Source organism: Tachypleus tridentatus, chromosome 2 (assembly GCF_004210375.1).
Source record: "Tachypleus tridentatus isolate NWPU-2018 chromosome 2, ASM421037v1, whole genome shotgun sequence".
Classification (NCBI taxonomy): Eukaryota; Metazoa; Arthropoda; class Merostomata; order Xiphosura; family Limulidae; genus Tachypleus; species Tachypleus tridentatus.
In genome coordinates this window covers 45,585,820-45,607,823 of record NC_134826.1, presented here as the reverse complement: position 1 = coordinate 45,607,823, position 22,004 = coordinate 45,585,820, and the positions used below count along the sequence as shown (strand labels likewise).

General features: G+C 32.3%; 1 protein-coding gene across 1 annotated transcript in view; it reads left to right on the top strand.

Annotated features, from left to right (window-relative positions):
- LOC143242535 (uncharacterized) overlaps positions 1-22,004 on the top strand; it is a 97,796-nt gene that overhangs the window by 54,075 nt on the left and 21,717 nt on the right. Inside the window, exons 10-15 of the mRNA XM_076485959.1 lie at positions 13,922-14,149; positions 15,118-15,465; positions 16,049-16,267; positions 17,510-17,866; positions 19,284-19,439; positions 20,152-20,380. Of these exons, the coding sequence (XP_076342074.1) occupies positions 13,922-14,149; positions 15,118-15,465; positions 16,049-16,267; positions 17,510-17,866; positions 19,284-19,439; positions 20,152-20,380 (1,537 nt within the window). The remainder of the gene's footprint in view (positions 1-13,921; positions 14,150-15,117; positions 15,466-16,048; positions 16,268-17,509; positions 17,867-19,283; positions 19,440-20,151; positions 20,381-22,004) is intronic.

Sequence of the window (22,004 nt, the reverse complement as noted above, 5' to 3'; positions counted from 1 at the left end):
TTATGTAATCTATTTTGTCCTGTTCGAATGAGAGTATGTTTTGTGTTTATGTAATCTATTTTGTCCTGTTCGAATGAGAGTATGTTTTGTGTTTATGTAATCTATTTTGTCCTGTTCGAATGAGAGTATGTTTTGTGTTTATGTAATCTATTTTGTCCTGTTCGAATGAGAGTAGTATGTTTTGTGTTTATGTAATCTATTTTTGTGTTTATGTAATCCTGTTCGAATGAGAGTATGTTTTGTGTTTATGTAATCTATTTTGTCCTGTTCGAATGAGAGTATGTTTTGTGTTTATGTAATCTATTTTACACGTTCGAATGAGAGTATGTTTTGTGTTTATGTAATCTATTTTGTCCTGTTCGAATGAGAGTATGTTTTGTGTTTATGTAATCTATTTTACACGTTCGAATGAGAGTATGTTTTGTGTTTATGTAATCTATTTTACACGTTCGAATGAGAGTATGTTTTGTGTTTATGTAATCTATTTTACACGTTCGAATGAGAGTATGTTTTGTGTTTATGTAATCTATTTTACACGTTCGAATGAGAGTATGTTTTGTGTTTATGTAATCTATTTTGTCCTGTTCGAATGAGAGTATGTTTTGTGTTTATGTAATCTATTTTACACGTTCGAATGAGAGTATGTTTTGTGTTTATGTAATCTATTTTACACTTCGTTCGAATGAGAGTATGTTTTGTGTTTATGTAATCTATTTTACACGTTCGAATGAGAGTATGTTTTGTGTTTATGTAATCTATTTTACACGTTCGAATGAGAGTATGTTTTGTGTTTATGTAATCTATTTTACACTGTTCGAATGAGAGTATGTTTTGTGTTTATGTAATCTATTTTGTCCTGTTCGAATGAGAGTATGTTTTGTGTTTATGTAATCTATTTTACACGTTCGAATGAGAGTATGTTTTGTGTTTATGTAATCTATTTTACACGTTCGAATGAGAGTATGTTTTGTGTTTATGTAATCTATTTTGTCCTGTTCGAATGAGAGTATGTTTTGTGTTTATGTAATCTATTTTGTCCTGTTCGAATGAGAGTATGTTTTGTGTTTATGTAATCTATTTTGTCCTGTTCGAATGAGAGTATGTTTTGTGTTTATGTAATCTATTTTGTCCTGTTCGAATGAGAGTATGTTTTGTGTTTATGTAATCTATTTTGTCCTGTTCGAATGAGAGTATGTTTTGTGTTTATGTAATCTATTTTGTCCTGTTCGAATGAGAGTATGTTTTGTGTTTATGTAATCTATTTTACACGTTCGAATGAGAGTATGTTTTGTGTTTATGTAATCTATATTGTCCTGTTCGAATGAGAGTATGTTTTGTGTTTATGTAATCTATTTTACACGTTCGAATGAGAGTATGTTTTGTGTTTATGTAATCTATTTTACACGTTCGAATGAGAGTATGTTTTGTGTTTATGTAATCTATTTTGTCCTGTTCGAATGAGAGTATGTTTTGTGTTTATGTAATCTATTTTACACGTTCGAATGAGAGTATGTTTTGTGTTTATGTAATCTATTTTACACGTTCGAATGAGAGTATGTTTTGTGTTTATGTAATCTATTTTGTCCTGTTCGAATGAGAGTATGTTTTGTGTTTATGTAATCTATTTTACACGTTCGAATGAGAGTATGTTTTGTGTTTATGTAATCTATTTTACACGTTCGAATGAGAGTATGTTTTGTGTTTATGTAATCTATTTTACACGTTCGAATGAGAGTATGTTTTGTGTTTATGTAATCTATTTTACACGTTCGAATGAGAGTATGTTTTGTGTTTATGTAATCTATTTTGTCCTGTTCGAATGAGAGTATGTTTTGTGTTTATGTAATCTATTTTACACGTTCGAATGAGAGTATGTTTTGTGTTTATGTAATCTATTTTACACGTTCGAATGAGAGTATGTTTTGTGTTTATGTAATCTATTTTGTCCTGTTCGAATGAGAGTATGTTTTGTGTTTATGTAATCTATTTTACACGTTCGAATGAGAGTATGTTTTGTGTTTATGTAATCTATTTTGTGTTTATGTAATCTATTCGAATGAGAGTATGTTTTGTGTTTATGTAATCTATTTTACACGTTCGAATGAGAGTATGTTTTGTGTTTATGTAATCTATTTTGTCCTGTTCGAATGAGAGTATGTTTTGTGTTTATGTAATCTATTTTGTCCTGTTCGAATGAGAGTATGTTTTGTGTTTATGTAATCTATTTTGTCCTGTTCGAATGAGAGTATGTTTTGTGTTTATGTAATCTATTTTGTCCTGTTCGAATGAGAGTATGTTTTGTGTTTATGTAATCTATTTTACACGTTCGAATGAGAGTATGTTTTGTGTTTATGTAATCTATTTTGTTCGAATGAGAGTATGTTTTGTGTTTATGTAATCTATTTTACACGTTCGAATGAGAGTATGTTGTGTTTATGTAATCTATTTTGTCCTGTTCGAATGAGAGTATGTTTTGTGTTTATGTAATCTATTTTACACGTTCGAATGAGAGTATGTTTTGTGTTTATGTAATCTATTTTACACGTTCGAATGAGAGTATGTTTTGTGTTTATGTAATCTATTTTACACGTTCGAATGAGAGTATGTTTTGTGTTTATGTAATCTATTTTACACGTTCGAATGAGAGTATGTTTTGTGTTTATGTAATCTATTTTGTCCTGTTCGAATGAGAGTATGTTTTGTGTTTATGTAATCTATTTTACACGTTCGAATGAGAGTATGTTTTGTGTTTATGTAATCTATTTTACACGTTCGAATGAGAGTATGTTTTGTGTTTATGTAATCTATTTTGTCCTGTTCGAATGAGAGTATGTTTTGTGTTTATGTAATCTATTTTACACGTTCGAATGAGAGTATGTTTTGTGTTTATGTAATCTATTTTACACGTTCGAATGAGAGTATGTTTTGTGTTTATGTAATCTATTTTACACGTTCGAATGAGAGTATGTTTTGTGTTTATGTAATCTATTTTGTCCTGTTCGAATGAGAGTATGTTTTGTGTTTATGTAATCTATTTTGTCCTGTTCGAATGAGAGTATGTTTTGTGTTTATGTAATCTATTTTGTCCTGTTCGAATGAGAGTATGTTTTGTGTTTATGTAATCTATTTTACACGTTCGAATGAGAGTATGTTTTGTGTTTATGTAATCTATTTTACACGTTCGAATGAGAGTATGTTTTGTGTTTATGTAATCTATTTTGTCCTGTTCGAATGAGAGTATGTTTTGTGTTTATGTAATCTATTTTACACGTTCGAATGAGAGTATGTTTTGTGTTTATGTAATCTATTTTACACGTTCGAATGAGAGTATGTTTTGTGTTTATGTAATCTATTTTACACGTTCGAATGAGAGTATGTTTTGTGTTTATGTAATCTATTTTACACTGTTCGAATGAGAGTATGTTTTGTGTTTATGTAATCTATTTTGTCCTGTTCGAATGAGAGTATGTTTTGTGTTTATGTAATCTATTTTGTCCTGTTCGAATGAGAGTATGTTTTGTGTTTATGTAATCTATTTTGTCCTGTTCGAATGAGAGTATGTTTTGTGTTTATGTAATCTATTTTACACGTTCGAATGAGAGTATGTTTTGTGTTTATGTTTTATGTTTTGTGTTTATGTAATCTATTTTGTCCTGTTCGAATGAGAGTATGTTTTGTGTTTATGTAATCTATTTTACACGTTCGAATGAGAGTATGTTTTGTGTTTATGTAATCTATTTTACACGTTCGAATGAGAGTATGTTTTGTGTTTATGTAATCTATTTTACACGTTCGAATGAGAGTATGTTTTGTGTTTATGTAATCTATTTTACACGTTCGAATGAGAGTATGTTTTGTGTTTATGTAATCTATTTTACACGTTCGAATGAGAGTATGTTTTGTGTTTATGTAATCTATTTTGTCCTGTTCGAATGAGAGTATGTTTTGTGTTTATGTAATCTATTTTACACGTTCGAATGAGAGTATGTTTTGTGTTTATGTAATCTATTTTACACGTTCGAATGAGAGTATGTTTTGTGTTTATGTAATCTATTTTGTCCTGTTCGAATGAGAGTATGTTTTGTGTTTATGTAATCTATTTTGTCCTGTTCGAATGAGAGTATGTTTTGTGTTTATGTAATCTATTTTGTCCTGTTCGAATGAGAGTATGTTTTGTGTTTATGTAATCTATTTTGTCCTGTTCGAATGAGAGTATGTTTTGTGTTTATGTAATCTATTTTGTCCTGTTCGAATGAGAGTATGTTTTGTGTTTATGTAATCTATTTTGTCCTGTTCTATTTTGTCCTGAATGAGAGTATGTTTTGTGTTTATGTAATCTATTTTACACGTTCGAATGAGAGTATGTTTTGTGTTTATGTAATCTATTTTGTCCTGTTCGAATGAGAGTATGTTTTGTGTTTATGTAATCTATTTTACACGTTCGAATGAGAGTATGTTTTGTGTTTATGTAATCTATTTTACACGTTCGAATGAGAGTATGTTTTGTGTTTATGTAATCTATTTTACACGTTCGAATGAGAGTATGTTTTGTGTTTATGTAATCTATTTTACACGTTCGAATGAGAGTATGTTTTGTGTTTATGTAATCTATTTTACACGTTCGAATGAGAGTATGTTTTGTGTTTATGTAATCTATTTTGTCCTGTTCGAATGAGAGTATGTTTTGTGTTTATGTAATCTATTTTACACGTTCGAATGAGAGTATGTTTTGTGTTTATGTAATCTATTTTACACGTTCGAATGAGAGTATGTTTTGTGTTTATGTAATCTATTTTGTCCTGTTCGAATGAGAGTATGTTTTGTGTTTATGTAATCTATTTTACACCTGTTCGAATGAGAGTATGTTTTGTGTTTATGTAATCTATTTTGTCCTGTTCGAATGAGAGTATGTTTTGTGTTTATGTAATCTATTTTGTCCTGTTCGAATGAGAGTATGTTTTGTGTTTATGTAATCTATTTTGTCCTGTTCGAATGAGAGTATGTTTTGTGTTTATGTAATCTATTTTGTCCTGTTCGAATGAGAGTATGTTTTGTGTTTATGTAATCTATTTTACACGTTCGAATGAGAGTATGTTTTGTGTTTATGTAATCTATTTTGTCCTGTTCGAATGAGAGTATGTTTTGTGTTTATGTAATCTATTTTACACGTTCGAATGAGAGTATGTTTTGTGTTTATGTAATCTATTTTACACGTTCGAATGAGAGTATGTTTTGTGTTTATGTAATCTATTTTGTCCTGTTCGAATGAGAGTATGTTTTGTGTTTATGTAATCTATTTTACACTGTTCGAATGAGAGTATGTTTTGTGTTTATGTAATCTATTTTACACGTTCGAATGAGAGTATGTTTTGTGTTTATGTAATCTATTTTGTCCTGTTCGAATGAGAGTATGTTTTGTGTTTATGTAATCTATTTTACACGTTCGAATGAGAGTATGTTTTGTGTTTATGTAATCTATTTTACACGTTCGAATGAGAGTATGTTTTGTGTTTATGTAATCTATTTTGTCCTGTTCGAATGAGAGTATGTTTTGTGTTTATGTAATCTATTTTACACGTTCGAATGAGAGTATGTTTTGTGTTTATGTAATCTATTTTGTCCACGTTCGAATGAGAGTATGTTTTGTGTTTATGTAATCTATTTTGTCCTGTTCGAATGAGAGTATGTTTTGTGTTTATGTAATCTATTTTGTCCGTTCGAATGAGAGTATGTTTTGTGTTTATGTAATCTATTTTACACGTTCGAATGAGAGTATGTTTTGTGTTTATGTAATCTATTTTACACGTTCGAATGAGAGTATGTTTTGTGTTTATGTAATCTATTTTGTCCTGTTCGAATGAGAGTATGTTTTGTGTTTATGTAATCTATTTTGTCCTATTTTGTCCTTGTTCGAATGAGAGTATGTTTTGTGTTTATGTAATCTATTTTGTCCTGTTCGAATGAGAGTATGTTTTGTGTTTATGTAATCTATTTTGTCCTGTTCGAATGAGAGTATGTTTTGTGTTTATGTAATCTATTTTACACGTTCGAATGAGAGTATGTTTTGTGTTTATGTAATCTATTTTGTCCTGTTCGAATGAGAGTATGTTTTGTGTTTATGTAATCTATTTTACACGTTCGAATGAGAGTATGTTTTGTGTTTATGTAATCTATTTTACACGTTCGAATGAGAGTATGTTTTGTGTTTATGTAATCTATTTTGTCCTGTTCGAATGAGAGTATGTTTTGTGTTTATGTAATCTATTTTACACGTTCTGAATGAGAGTATGTTTTGTGTTTATGTAATCTATTTTACACGTTCGAATGAGAGTATGTTTTGTGTTTATGTAATCTATTTTACACGTTCGAATGAGAGTATGTTTTGTGTTTATGTAATCTATTTTGTCCTGTTCGAATGAGAGTATGTTTTGTGTTTATGTAATCTATTTTACACGTTCGAATGAGAGTATGTTTTGTGTTTATGTAATCTATTTTACACGTTCGAATGAGAGTATGTTTTGTGTTTATGTAATCTATTTTACACTGTTCGAATGAGAGTATGTTTTGTGTTTATGTAATCTATTTTGTCCTGTTCGAATGAGAGTATGTTTTGTGTTTATGTAATCTATTTTGTCCTGTTCGAATGAGAGTATGTTTTGTGTTTATGTAATCTATTTTGTCCTGTTCGAATGAGAGTATGTTTTGTGTTTATGTAATCTATTTTACACGTTCGAATGAGAGTATGTTTTGTGTTTATGTAATCTATTTTACACGTTCGAATGAGAGTATGTTTTGTGTTTATGTAATCTATTTTGTCCTGTTCGAATGAGAGTATGTTTTGTGTTTATGTAATCTATTTTGTCCTGTTCGAATGAGAGTATGTTTTGTGTTTATGTAATCTATTTTACACGTTCGAATGAGAGTATGTTTTGTGTTTATGTAATCTGTTTTGTCCTTGTTCGAATGAGAGTATGTTTTGTGTTTATGTAATCTGTTTTGTCCTTGTTCGAATGAGAGTATGTTTTGTGTTTATGTAATCTATTTTGTCCTGTTCGAATGAGAGTATGTTTTGTGTTTATGTAATCTATTTTACACGTTCGAATGAGAGTATGTTTTGTGTTTATGTAATCTGTTTTGTCCTTGTTCGAATGAGAGTATGTTTTGTGTTTATGTAATCTGTTTTGTCCTTGTTCGAATGAGAGTATGTTTTGTGTTTATTTAATCTGTTTTGTCCTTGTTCGAATGAGAGTATGTTTTGTGTTTATGTAATCTGTTTTGTCCTTGTTCGAATGAGAGTATGTTTTGTGTTTATGTAATCTGTTTTGTCCTTGTTCGAATGAGAGTATGTTTTGTGTTTATGTAATCTGTTTTGTCCTTGTTCGAATGAGAGTATGTTTTGTGTTTATGTAATCTGTTTTGTCCTTGTTCGAATGAGAGTATGTTTTGTGTTTATGTAATCTATTTTACACGTTCGAATGAGAGTATGTTTTGTGTTTATGTAATCTATTTTACACGTTCGAATGAGAGTATGTTTTGTGTTTATGTAATCTATTTTACACGTTCGAATGAGAGTATGTTTTGTGTTTATGTAATCTGTTTTGTCCTTGTTCGAATGAGAGTATGTTTTGTGTTTATGTAATCTGTTTTGTCCTTGTTCGAATGAGAGTATGTTTTGTGTTTATGTAATCTATTTTACACGTTCGAATGAGAGTATGTTTTGTGTTTATGTAATCTATTTTACACGTTCGAATGAGAGTATGTTTTGTGTTTATGTAATCTGTTTTGTCCTGTTTATGTTATTCGTTGCTAGGTTAATTTTTACCAGTACTCCGTTTTCTTTTCTTTTCGTGTTATTAGCGCATATCAGGATTTTAAAACTAGAGAGAAATGTGATTTCCGAAATTCTGTTGATAGATGTCAACTGATGTTTCCCATTGACAGATGGCGCAAATATCAGGAAAATAAACTACTATGTCTAAAAATCTGGATTCTGTAAACATCTTACCCATTTGGTCCTTATCAGGGGTTTTCTGAATATAAGTGTTTGGGGATTATGAAATACTCCCAGTGTGCCCTATATGTAGTAAATACTTCAAGCACTCTTCCAATCTAAATTCTCAAAGCATTCAATCATCTGTTTAATATTTGTCTGGTTTGGGTATGTTTTGAATTTCGCGCAAAGCTACACAAGGGCTATCTGCGCTAGCCATCCCGAATTTTGCAATGTAAGACTAGAGAGAAGGCAGCTAGTCATCACCACTCACTGCCAACTCTTGGGCTACTCTTTCACCAACGAATAATGGGATTGACCGTTACATTATAACTCCCCCACAGCTGAAATGACGAGCATGATTGGAGAATATTGGTCTGACAAAACGTTATATTTAATGTTGACAACAACCGTCTAAGTTTGTGATTTCTGTTGGGTGCTTATTAGTTAGACGAATTCCTCAAATTCGACAATAACCCCTTCAGTGGCTCATAGGTAAGTCTAAAGGTTTATAACGCCAAAAACTGTGTTTGGATACCTGTGATGAGCACAGCACATATAGTCCATTTTGTAACTTTACGCTTAACAACAAGCAAACACACTTGACAATATATTCCTCACTGTTTGACTACTCTGGCAAGTCCCCAGTGAGTCAGCGATAAGTTTACGGACTTACAAATAACGAATTCGATTACCGGTGGTGGACAGAGCATGGATAACCTCTACGTAGCTTAGTCCTGAAACAACTAAACGCTATACCCTACCGTGTGGTATAAGAAAGATAATTATTTACATCACAAGGATTTTTATCAGTTTTGTTTAGTGTCTAGCATAAACTGATGTTGTTGTTTTTAATTATTAACTTCTCCATCACACTTTCTTAAAGATAATTAACATCCATTTGCCAGATGGTGCTAGTTACACACTGCAAGCAGCGTATTAGATTCAATTTTTGTCAGAAACTTGAGAGGCAGTTTCCTGTGTCCCTTACAGTTGTGTAATAAGGAGTTATAAAGTGGTACGAATCTGGTGCCTAGTGTAAGGCTTCGATTCCACTAAATCGTGTTAAGTATCTAAGGCTATTAGTGACTTATGGGTTTTGATTACAGCAGTAGGGATAACTTACTAACACATACTTAAAGCTTGAGTGTTTTTGTTTGTCTAGAAACAAGATACTTGAATAGCATCATTCAAGTCAAAATACAGTGTACTATCATGTAATTAAGTTGTGTAATCGCCCTTTTTCGTTAACAATGGTAAAATTGCTTCAGCTCTGGCATTACCTAAATGTTCTGGTTTTAAATTCTTAAAAGGTTATTATGAGCTAATAATAATAATAAATAACCATAAAGGGATAAAAGATACCACTTAAGAGATGCTTAGGTGGTTTAAAGTCACCAAAAAGAATGAACTTATGTAGAATGAACAATAAGACTATTTATTTACGATGTCAGAAAAACATGTAGGTTCAAGAAGTCGTAATATAAAACAATAAAAAATCTTATAACCCGAGCACTTTCGAAAGGCGAACATTAATTCTTCTTGACCCTGAATAAGAAAAGTCACATTTCGAAAGCGCTCGGGTTATAGGATTTTTTATTGTTTTATATTACGACTTCTTGAACCTACATGTTTTTTCTGACATCATAAATAAATAGTCAAAATACACCATTCAATATTTAACTACAAGGCTTAAAACATTATTAAAGAGAGAGCGAAAATACAGTGTGATTAGTTTTAATATTGGTTCTCTCTCTCTCTCTAGGTGTTTGGGTATATAAGTTTGTATACCCAGGAGGGTCAGGTATACAAGACCTCTTCCTTAATATCAGGATTTTAAAACTAGAGAGAAATGTGATTTCCGAAATTCTGTTGATAGATGTCACCTGATGTTTCCCATTGACAGATGGCGCAAATATCGGGAAAATAAACTACTATGTCCAAAAATCTGGATTCTGTAAACATCTTACCCATTTGGTCCTCGTCAGGGGTTTTCTGTTGAGTGAATATAAGTGTTTGGGGATTATGAAATACTCCCAGTGTGCCCTATATGTAGTAAATACTTCAAGCACTCTACCAATCGTATATTCTCAAAGCATTCTATCATCTGTTGTGATTTTAATCGAACTTGTTAGTTCTGTTGGAACCACCAAGTACATATAACAATCGGACCCCAAGAGGGAAGAGTGGAGCGGAAATGACACCTTTTGATAATAAAAACGTAGCACTGCCTTTCATTGGAGTCAGGAAAGGCTTAAGATTCAGAGTGTATATTACTTAAATTCTATCAAGTAGGTTGTAATATTTATTTTATAAGATCAGTTTTTAATTATTTTATTTAAGGTAAAGAAACCAGCCATTGTTAATTAAAGACCACACAATATCCGTAATATCTTTATTACTTAAACTGTTAAGATATTTCTTTCCTTACAAAAACTCCCTCTGGTGGTGTAAACTTATACTTTTTTATTATTTCTAAAAGCAATGCCTGTATTTTTACAGTTTTAAATATTTAAGAAGTAATTATTATAAGAGCTGTTACACGTGTAATGTACAATCGATATTTATGCTTTTGCTAAAAAAAACTCTTTAGGTTAAAAATATGATTTGATAAGATAGCAGAGTGTTAGGTTATAACATATAAATAGTGTTAGCTTTTTATGTAAAGAAAAATTGAAAAACAGTTTTTGAGTAAAACCTTTTTTCACGCTAAAAAAATTACATTTTACCTTGAATAAAAACTGCCTTTTCTACTCCCTGACGCCTCCTAGTAGCAAAGCGACATGTCTACGGAATTACAACGCTAGAATTTGGGTTTTGATACTCGTAGTGGGCAAAGCGCGGATAGTCCATTGTGTAACTCGTGTGTTTAAATATAAACAAACAAAAAATACCCGCTACCTGAATAACAGTCGTTGGATAAAGAAAAGCCGCTTCATGCGTGTAGGCAAGGAGGGTGTGGGGGTAAAACTCGTTCTACTAGATGCTTTCACGCACCCTGTGAGAACCACTCCTCGTGACGGTCCCCACCACCCGGGCTGCCATGTTACACGCGCCTCAGGGAAAGATGTTGATCTGTTTTCCCAAAGGAACTTTGGAACTGAGATCAACGTGAGGTCAACATCTCCCTGGCAGAAAGAATGAGTTTGTTAAGATTACTACAGAAGGTCTCGAAATACGGGTAGAGATTTCAATAAATTTACAGGTAATAGATGCAAACTATGCACCGGTCTCTGACTTTATCGGTAACTATTCCCGATTTTATAGAACGAATATGTGACTTTACTAGACCAACTACGACACTTTAGCGGACTAACTTCTAAAGATATGTGACCAGCTTTTGACGTTATCGACTTTACATTTATCGCACAGGCAGCGTTATTGGACTTACTTTTTAACGTTAACGCACCGCATTATAGACGTGCGTCGTAACACAGCGCAATACAATGATAGATGGCGCAGATATTTGGTAAAACAGATCAGTTGCGTAAGTGCGGACGTGAGGTAATTATATTAGTTTATTGGTTGGTATATCGCATTGTTAGTGTATTTGCACACATTTGATAAATCCAAAATACGTATAAAACGTATTTTGTCTCATTCAAGATTTTGAATTGGAATTTTTTCAACCTAAACGACACCTTTATGCGCACGCGGACCAAACGATTACGTCAAAGTACCTATAAGTTGTCACTGATTTTGAACTTTTGACCACAAGTTATCTCAGCCTTTTGAGATAACACGACTGAGCCACATTATTTTGTAATGAGGGTACAACTGAAAATACGGAACGTGCTCAGCCGAATCGCGTCTAAGAACCCAGACCTTACGATACATATCCTGGGAAATTAAACAACCACGCCCAGTAAGAATAAATACTTTTGTCTAATTGGCATCTCTCAGACCAAACTTAGATTATTAAACAAAGATCTCTAGTTGATTACAGTTATCACAAAGAAAAATTAATAATTACCGCTACAGGGCAGAAGTTTAGAAGAAAAACGACGTATACACTCCAGATATGTTTAAAAGAAATCTTTGTAATTATAACCAACATTTTGCCTTTGTTGTTTCGTCAGGGATGTGAGTGTCTTAACCCTGATGAAGCCGTATAGGCGAAAGACTGGTTAAAATTAAAAAAAAAGTTTTTTTTGGTATATCTCTGTAATATAAAGGTATTTTTTTCTAAACTTTTTATCAAAATATGTAAATCCCTTTAGTATGTACTATAAGTTTTGAAAGGCAACAGTTAAAAATACTGTTTTATGGGGGAAATTGTTTCGTAGTTTTTTTTTTTTTTTTTTGCAGGACACAAGCGAACTGTACATATGCATATGTGAATTAAATGCTCGAAGCTCATTGAACCTGTTAATACTCGTTATACGTTTAAAATAAACACACACACATATATATATATGGTAGATTCAAGGTTCTAAGGCTCGCTTCCTGTTACCAGAAAAGAGAAAGATAGAAAGTAAACTTGCAAAGTTGTAAAAAAATTTATTTTTACTTATGCTGAACTTCCCGAACGAGTGGGCGTAGCATGGAAAGGTGGTTAGGGTTTTCGACTCGCAATCTGAGGGTCGAAGGTTCGAATCCATGTCTCGCCAAACATGCTAGACCTTTCAGCTGTGAGGGCGTTATGATGTGGCGTTTAATTCTACTATTCATTGGTAAGAGTTGGTGGTGGGTGGTGAGGACTAGTTGCCTTCTCTCTAGTCTTACACTGTTAAATTACGGACGGCTAGCGCAGATAGCTCTCGTGTAGCTTTGTGCGAAATTCAAAACAAAACGAACCAAACTAGAATAATAAAAACCTTTTGTTCTATTCTGATAGAAACATTTATTAACTGTATTTATATTTTCACATTTTTAAACAAATATGATTCTGTTTTTAAAAGTCCGCAGATTTAACACAAATATTATAGAACATGTTTTGTTCATTCACACAACTTTTTGTTACCACAGCGAATAAATAATATTCTAAAAAATTCGTCAAAGTACACTTAAACACAAACGCTGTCCAGAAATGACACGTAATGCGGCTTGTTAACCACTTATATACTAGCAGTGTGTTTCTGGTGGGTTTTAAAACGATTGGTAAGACTCACGTCGCGACTGACTAGATTTTGTTTGTTTGTTTTCAGTTTTGGCGAAAAGCTACACGAGGGCTATCTGCGCTAGCCATCCCTAATTTAGCAGTGTAAGGCTAGGGGGAAGGCAACTGGTCATCACCACCCACCGCCAACTCTTGGGCTACACTTTTACCACCGAATAGTGGGACTGACCGTCACTTTATAATGCCTCCACGGCTGAAAGTGCGAGCACGTTTGGTGTGATGGGTATTCGAACCCGCGACATTCGGATTACGATTTGAGTGCCTTAATCACCTGGCCATGCCATGTCTGGCCAAACACGTCTAGAGTGAATAAAATTATGAAACGACGGGTAATCAAGTTAACAGGTACAACAAGAATTATATTGAAAATTAAAGTCTGTTTATGGAACACGAATACTTGTGTATTCACACAATATATTTGTTTTATCCGTAAATTGTAAAAAAATTGGCTACTATTTTACTAATAAATAGTAGGATTGACCGTTACATTATAACGCTCTCCACGACTGAAATGGCGAGCATGTTTGGTGCGACGAGGTTTCAAACCCGCGACCCTAAGATTGTGAGTCGAGCGACCTAACCACCTGGCCATGCCGGGATTGGTTTGGAGGAATCTGTAGCCAATGGTTATCAACATTTTAAGCATAAGAAAATGTGACTCGATACCAATGATAAATTGTTCACTTACGTAAAAGTATCATGCACATGACGTTTTAATCTATACGTGTTTTATCAGAAGACAGAATAGTCGATTTTGACCATTTGTTTCTTTCAAGGTAATGAATAATTGTAAACCTTGATGTATTTCCTAGGATACAGCGGAGATCGTTGTGAACTGGATATTGATGAGTGCTATCCAAATCCTTGTTTTAATGACGGTATTTGTAGTGATCGAATCAACGGTTTTCGATGTCTCTGCCCGATTGGCTTTTCCGGTAGGAAGTGTGAACTGAATGACGACGACTGCCTAAGTCAGCCATGCCGGAATGGCGCTACTTGTATCGACGGAGTCGCGAGTTTTACTTGTGACTGTCCACCAGGTAACAAAAATAATTGAATTTAATTCTGGAAGAATGAGATGTTTACATAACATTAAAGCCAGTTAATAGGATTTTTTTTAGGTGAAAAATAAACCGCGAAAAACTCTCATGTTTCTTAAATTTTAGTTCTAAGTGCACATGTTTTTATTTAAATAATAGTGCCAATAAATTTCGCAATCTCTCTCTCTTTTTTTGTTTATCCATGAAAAGAGTTGTTTTAAATATTTGTTATGAATTTGATTTAGTTTAAAAACATACCGAAAGATGGTGTAAGCGAATGTATAATTTATTATTTTTTTGATCAAGTATTTTAAAGTGTGTTTCATGTTGAAATGGAACTACATGTATTTGAATAATATTTGTCGTAAGAGTAAAAATGGACTATACAACGAAGAAGCATCATAATATTAATTGAGTTTTCACGATCCGATAAAGTTAAATTATTGAACAAAAACCGATTTGTTGATAAATCTATTTATCATATATTTTAATTTCGTTCCGAGAAGTTTATTCAGTTACAGTTTCTGTTACAAACTTTTATTAAACGTAGCAGTCAGTAAAGTACAGTATAAAGATGACACCATGAAGCTGTTAGTCTAAATAAAAAATATAATTTCAATTTTACAATATTACAAGATTTGTAACCTTAATTATATTACCATAATGAATTCTCTGAATGTACATTTACTGTTTTGATGCACAATTCATATTTTTAAATTTGTTCATTCATTTATAGTTTCGTGCACAAAAATGTATAGTAATGTATTTAAAACTATTGTGGGTTTTAATTTCCGTTTGCAAGCTCAACTATTTCCCGTTTCTATGCTAAACATTTTTATCTTAACATTTTAATCATTATAAGTATCATTCAAATTTTTATTCAAAGCGAAAATGATAAGTTTTAGCCATAAAATGATAACTAAATGATTTCCTTTTACTTTATTAAAGTTATTTCTCTGTATCTTTAGGCTTTACAGGTTCAACATGTCAGACAAACATAAACGATTGTCATAGTTCTCCTTGCCATCATGGAGAGTGTGTGGATGGCATCAACAGCTACAGATGTAACTGTAATCCTGGTTACACAGGTTTTCTTTGTCAGACTCCAATAAATGAGTGTTTGAGCAACCCTTGTCAACATGGCGGCTTCTGTGAGGATCTTATCAATGGATACCAGTGTCGCTGTCGTCCTGGAACGTCTGGACCAAATTGTGAACATAATGTTAATGAGTGCTTTACTAATCCATGTCGCAACGGCGCCACCTGTGAGGATGGAATTAATTCCTACTCATGTGTTTGTGCACCAGGCTTTATAGGTAATTTCAATGTCGAACCATAATCCCTCACATTAGTGACTACAGAATTAAAACAACAACAACAAATAAATATAAAATATTTGGTTACCATGGGAAAGATTGTTCGTAAATGTTACCTCTGCAAAAATTATTAAATTTTACTCTAACATAAAAGTGGGTTACAACTGAAAATTATTCATAACATTGGATAACTATGGCTTTAAATTAATGTTACATATCAGTATCACTGAATAAGTTTATTTTTACATGCAAATCTTCTTCTAAGGATAAGGTACAGTGTATATCCTTTAGTCGTATACCTCTTCAAAACATTTTAAAAATTAAGATCAAAGAAATTACATCACAGAAGGAAAAATTATATTTATGTTTTGAAATGTTAGGGCTGATTTGTACTCTCTTATTTAATCTCCCACAAAATTTCTCGGGTAGAGGGACATTGCTAATTTAATTGGAACTTAGATTAAAAGCTAAATATGTTGATCAGCAATTTAAACATTTTAATATCCAATCATTTCTGACCAAATTATGTACTTGTAAAAGTTAATTAAAGTGTGATAAAAAAAATCTTTAATGTTTTTGAAAGGTGTTCACTGTGAAACTAACATTGACGAATGTGCCAGCAGCCCTTGTGCAAATGGAGGTAAATGTATTGATCTGGCTAATGGATTTAAATGTGACTGTCCCAGAGGGTATTTTGATGCACGGTGTCTTTCGGATGTGAACGAATGTGAAAGCAATCCTTGTTTTAATGGTGGCACTTGTGAAGATGAAGTCAACAAATACATCTGTCATTGCCCTCAAGGTTAGTAATACATCTGCCATTGTCCTCAATCTTAGTAATATATTTGTCTTTGTCCTCAAGGCTAGTGATGAAAATCTTCTATTTTCTAGTTCTTTCAGTCACATTCCTGAAGGTTTGTAGTTACTGTCCTGTAGTTATTTCTGTCACTGTCTTTAAGGCTAGCAGTGGAGAACTTCTATTTTATAATAATATTTGTTGCTGTTCTCAAAGGTTAGCTGTGGAAAATTTCTCTTATACAGGGTGTTTGGAAAGTCACTGTGCACTTATATATTTATTAACAGTCATGTTTCAATATAGAATACAGGAGGTAAATATGAATGACAATTATAAACAATGTTGAATGTGACCCCTGTTGGCATCAATACAGGCCTGGATCCTTCTTACTTGTGCAAATGTATTGCCATTATCAACAAATGGCAAAATTATAACCTGTTGGCATCAATACAGGCCTGGATCCTTCTTACTTTTGTTTCTAAACACCGCTATCAGTTGCTGGCTTGAAATATTTTGAATAAAATATGATTACAAAATTGCACAGTGACTTTCTTAACACCCTGTATAATTATTTCTGTCAGTATCCTCAAGGTTAATAGTAGACACCTGTTTTCTAGTTCATTATAACAATTGCTAAAGGTTGTAATGGAAAACTTCTGTTTTGTTGTTTTTTCTGTTACTACCTCTATAGGTTATTGTTAAACTTCTGAGTTGTTTTTGTTTTTATGTTGTACTAATACCTGGCATTTGTCTTAAGGTTAGTGTCATAAAATATACACACTGTACTGGTTTCTGTCATTGTTTGTAAGGTTAGTATTGTATAGCTTATGTTAAAACTTTGTTTTTCTGAATATATCTTTTTTTTTTTTTACTGTTGAAAGTAACTAATAAATACTCCTGGTGTGGTAACAGTGATATGTCTGTGGTCTTATACTGCTAGAAACTGGGTTTGGATACTTGTGGTGGGCAGAGCACGGACAGCCCTTTTTGTAGCTTTGTGCATAATATAAAAGAGAAAAAACTCAAACACCCTAATAAATTTTCTGATATATTAAAGGAAACAAAGAATTTTTTGGATTTTTTGTTGAGACTTGCAAAAAAATAGACATATGTTAATCATGTTTATTGTTTTTCTTTTCTAAGTAAACAATTCTTTGAATATACAGCTAAGCAGAGTTTAGATATTAGAATTATATCTAATTAACACTGTGAGACTGAAGATGTAAATATTCATATTACAAACTGCAGGTTATGGGGGTCCTCGGTGTGAGTTGGACATAGATGAATGCCAGTCTAATCCCTGTCAACATGGTGGCAGCTGCCATGATGCTTTGGCGAGTTACTCATGCACTTGCCTGTTAGGATATACCGGACAAAATTGTGAACTCAACATTGACGACTGTGCCTCCAGTCCCTGCTTGAATGGGGGCTCCTGTATCGACCTGGTAAATGCATACAAGTGTGTCTGTGAGGTTCCATACAGTGGTCATAAATGTGAAATGGAGCTAGATCCTTGTAACCCTAATAAGTGCAAAAATGGAGCTCGGTGTACTCCTTCTTCAAACTACTTAGATTTTGCATGTACATGTGAACTTGGCTATACAGGTAGGTTGGAGTTTTCCGAGTTAACTACTAGTTTTGAACTAGTTATATACAGTAAAACCTGTCTAAGCCAGAAACTGCATAGGGCAGAAACCTGTACAAGCTGAAAATATCAATTTTGCAGCATTATCTTAAGATTTTTGTTATAAAAGGCCCTCCATATGAAAAAACCTGAGTAATGTGGACAGAAAACTATTTTTCACCTGCCTCATCTGTCAGCAAGTAGGATTAGAACCTGAGTAAGGTGGAAAAAATGTTTTTGATTAAATATTAATTTCTTATTTAATTAATAATTTCCTTAAATACTAATAAATTCTTGTTTAATTAATAATTTCTTTAAATATTAATAAATTCTTGTTTAATTAATAATTTGATTAAACACTAACAAATTCTTGGACATTTTGTTACAGTAAGTATTGGTTAAATATATTCCATTTTTTTTTACCATCACCATTTTTGCATTTAAATTAGGTTCATGATATGTAGAAATATATTTGTTTTTTAAGTACAAAATTCTACTCTTTAAATAATTCTCACCAAAAAAATAAATTACTATCTTCCTTAATTTTAAAATCTAGGGAGAATTTACTTAATACCCTCAATTTTAGAAAAAGCTACTAAATACCCTCATTTTTTAAAAAGTTGTTTGTTATGACAATTCTAGTGAAATCCAAACTCTGATTGAGAAGATTGATGCAGGTGATTCTGTGAACGTGGAAAGTTTTGTGAACGTTGACAAGAATGTTTTAACAGAAACTGATGAAATTGATTGAAAATCTTTAATAGAATCATAAGATCGTAACAAAGTGAGTTATACAGAAGATGAACAAAATAGAAAAGACAGTGAGGAAATAGAATTTCTTCATCGCAAGTGTTAAGTTAATTTAATGCTATCAAATTGCATGCAAAAATGAAGGGGGAAAATGAACTTAATGAAAAGGCAGTAGAATTGGCATTCTTGTTTAACCACATGAGAAAGCCTATTAAAAAAATGAAACAGTTAAAATTGGACACTTTCTTCACATAAATTTGATTAAAGTTTTGTGTACTTATGTATATTTTGAATGCCTCTTTTTGTTCTTATTCTAGTAAATATAGCATAAACAGTATAATAACTTTATTCACAAATGTTTTACTTCCCTTGAGGCAGGCAAGTATAACGTTCTGCTCAAAAATTATATATAATTAATGAAATGCATGTTCAATGTCTAAGCCAAAAAACCTACTTAAGCCAGAAATTATACTCAGTCCCATGCAATTCCATGTTAGACAGGTTTTACTGTGTTTGGTATTTTAAAATCTGATGAAAGCAGTTTTCAATGCTTTTATCACTTATACTAATGTCAGCTCTTATGTTCATTGGGAGGGTGTTAGATGTTATTTTAGATATACTGACATAATCTTATCTGACTGTATATAGGCAGACTGTGCAATGAAGACATCAATGAATGCACTGTTTCGTCCCCTTGTCGTAATGGAGCCACGTGTGTCAACACCAATGGTTCTTACATCTGCACATGTGCTAAAGGCTATGAAGGAAGAGACTGCTTAACAAATACAGACGACTGTGCATCTTGTAAGTTCTGCACTACTCTGATGCGTTGTTTTAATTAATGTAATATATACATACATGTGTTTTGGGATTGTTATTCAGAATTACAACTTAAGTGGTGGATTTAGAGGGAAGTCCAAGGGGTCTCGACTCCCATTTTTCCTTTCAAAATCTATGGAAATTATGACAAAAGTAGAGTCAAAGACTAGCTCACATTGAGTCCTGTGAGACACTGGCATTATTGATATATGTGTAAAATATTTTGCCACACTCTTCCACATTCTCAGGAATAAAACTACAATTATTTGTTTACAAATTTTGGACTCGCTTCACCCTTAATAAAATCATGGTTCCATCCCTGGACTTACATTTATAAAATGCTCAAATTATCTTTTTTTTTTTTCATTTTTAATCCATTTGTAAAATTAAAATTAGTATTATAAGTATGCAATAGTAACTGTGATGTGGGATTATAAGTTTCAGTTATGGGAAAGTCAGAGACAACTTTTGTTTTTGTTTTTTTTCTAGAGTATTCAGATTTTGGAATAGTCTGGTTTCAGGAACAGTAGAAGCTTCAACATTGAGGGAGTTTAAAAGAAAGTAGTTTAGACTAGGATGATGGGGGAAAAAAATGATATAGTCTGGATGGGCCAGATATGTTACCCCTTGGAAATGAAATAAAATGTTTTTGTTTTATCTGTTTTTATTATAAGTCTGTTTTGTATTTTTCTTATAGTTCCTTGTCAGAATGGAGGAACGTGTCTAGATGGTATTGGAGAATACACCTGCCTCTGTATTGATGGTTTTGGAGGGAAGCACTGTGAAACTGACATTGATGAATGTGCCAGCAGCCCTTGCCAGAATGGAGCCACTTGTAATGATTATGTGAACAGCTACACTTGCACTTGTGCACTTGGATTTAGTGGGACAAACTGTCAGACTAATGATCAGGATTGTACTACAAGGTATGGGAACTTGTTTAGAGAACTTGATACAAATAATTACAATATTTATCACTCGGTGTTCATAAATATTTGTATATATGTAATTAAATTACTATATGTGAATTGTTTTAATGACCTTTAATGACTAAATTAGGTAATTATTAATGGTCAGTGAAGGAATGTATCTCTAAACCAACATTATTTACATTCTGTTGCTATGCAAGATCTCTGTTTATATCCTTTGCTCTTCTAAGCAACACTCATGTGCTCTAATTTGAGTGAAAATAGTATGTTGCATGAATAGGGAGTAGTAAATCAAACTTTTTTACATTGAAATTAACATTTTCTGGATAAAAAATTTAACAAATAACTAAATTCAGAACTTGTTAACCACACAAAAACAGATTTCAATCAGTATGGAAGTATGAATTTATCAGAATGTGGCAATAATGTAGTTATTCATGGATGTCAATTTCATTTTGACATTTTTCCTCTGTGCATATACAGAGATTGAGTACATCATATGAAAATTACTTTGAAGCCTCACCATATCATTATAGTCTATGTGGTTACATGCTGTTCTATTTAACAGCTGTACATCTTGACAATAGCCCTGCAGTATAGTTTACATTAAAAGGGATTATCTTAAGGCAGTCATATCTAAAGCCTGCTTCTCCTCCCTTCACACCTTACATAATCCATCTAACATACAAGAATGACAGTTTCCTTGTAACCATTTCCATAGTCCAATTATACAGAAATCTCTAGTCAATTCAACTTTGTAATTGTATGTGTAATAGCATCAATACTCATTTCATTTCATATCATTAGATATGCACTAGTTGAATAGATGTGTCATGGGAACAATCTTTGTAAATATGACTTAAGAAACAAAACTATTCTAGATAGAGATCTTATTTGGCTATATTGCATGCTATTTGCTGAGGCATGTGAACAGCTTTTGCCACTGATCTTTTCTGTTCTTGGATTTTCATCAATTATAAGATGCTACACTTTGCTATGGCTGGTGTATGACTTACTGCATATTTTTTTCCTAAATGATCCTGACATCCCAGGTCTACCCATATTTCATTGTTTTTCTATGGCATTAAGCACAGGGGATAGCCCCATTTTGGAAATTTTTTTTCCAAAAGCAAGGAATTTTTGATGGCATTACATTACTCATAAAATAGCAAAACAGTTTCAAAATGTAGTCATGATACATGGTATTCTACTGTGACATTATATTGATTGTGGTAGTCATGTGAAATTTAAATGTGTGTATTCAAAATTGTTTTGTTGAAAAATAATTCGATTCTCTATATACTTGTCAGTTCTATGTTTAAGCAAAAAGTTAAAGCAAGAAAGTTAACATATAGTTGTTTTAGCCAATAACTTGAAAGTTATCTTTTATCTCTTAAGTAGTGTACAGATCAAATTTAACTAGGCACAAGTCATTATAAATTGTTCTTTTCACCTATGTTTGTATGTGAATTTTTTTTTTGTTAAAATACTTTATAAATGCCCCTTAAAATGTGGCTTCTAAACATAGATTAAAATGTCAAATTTTGGTATGTAATTTCATTCCAAATAAAAAAGATAATAGAAGTTAATCATGGTTCACACCTAAAATTAGTTTCATTAT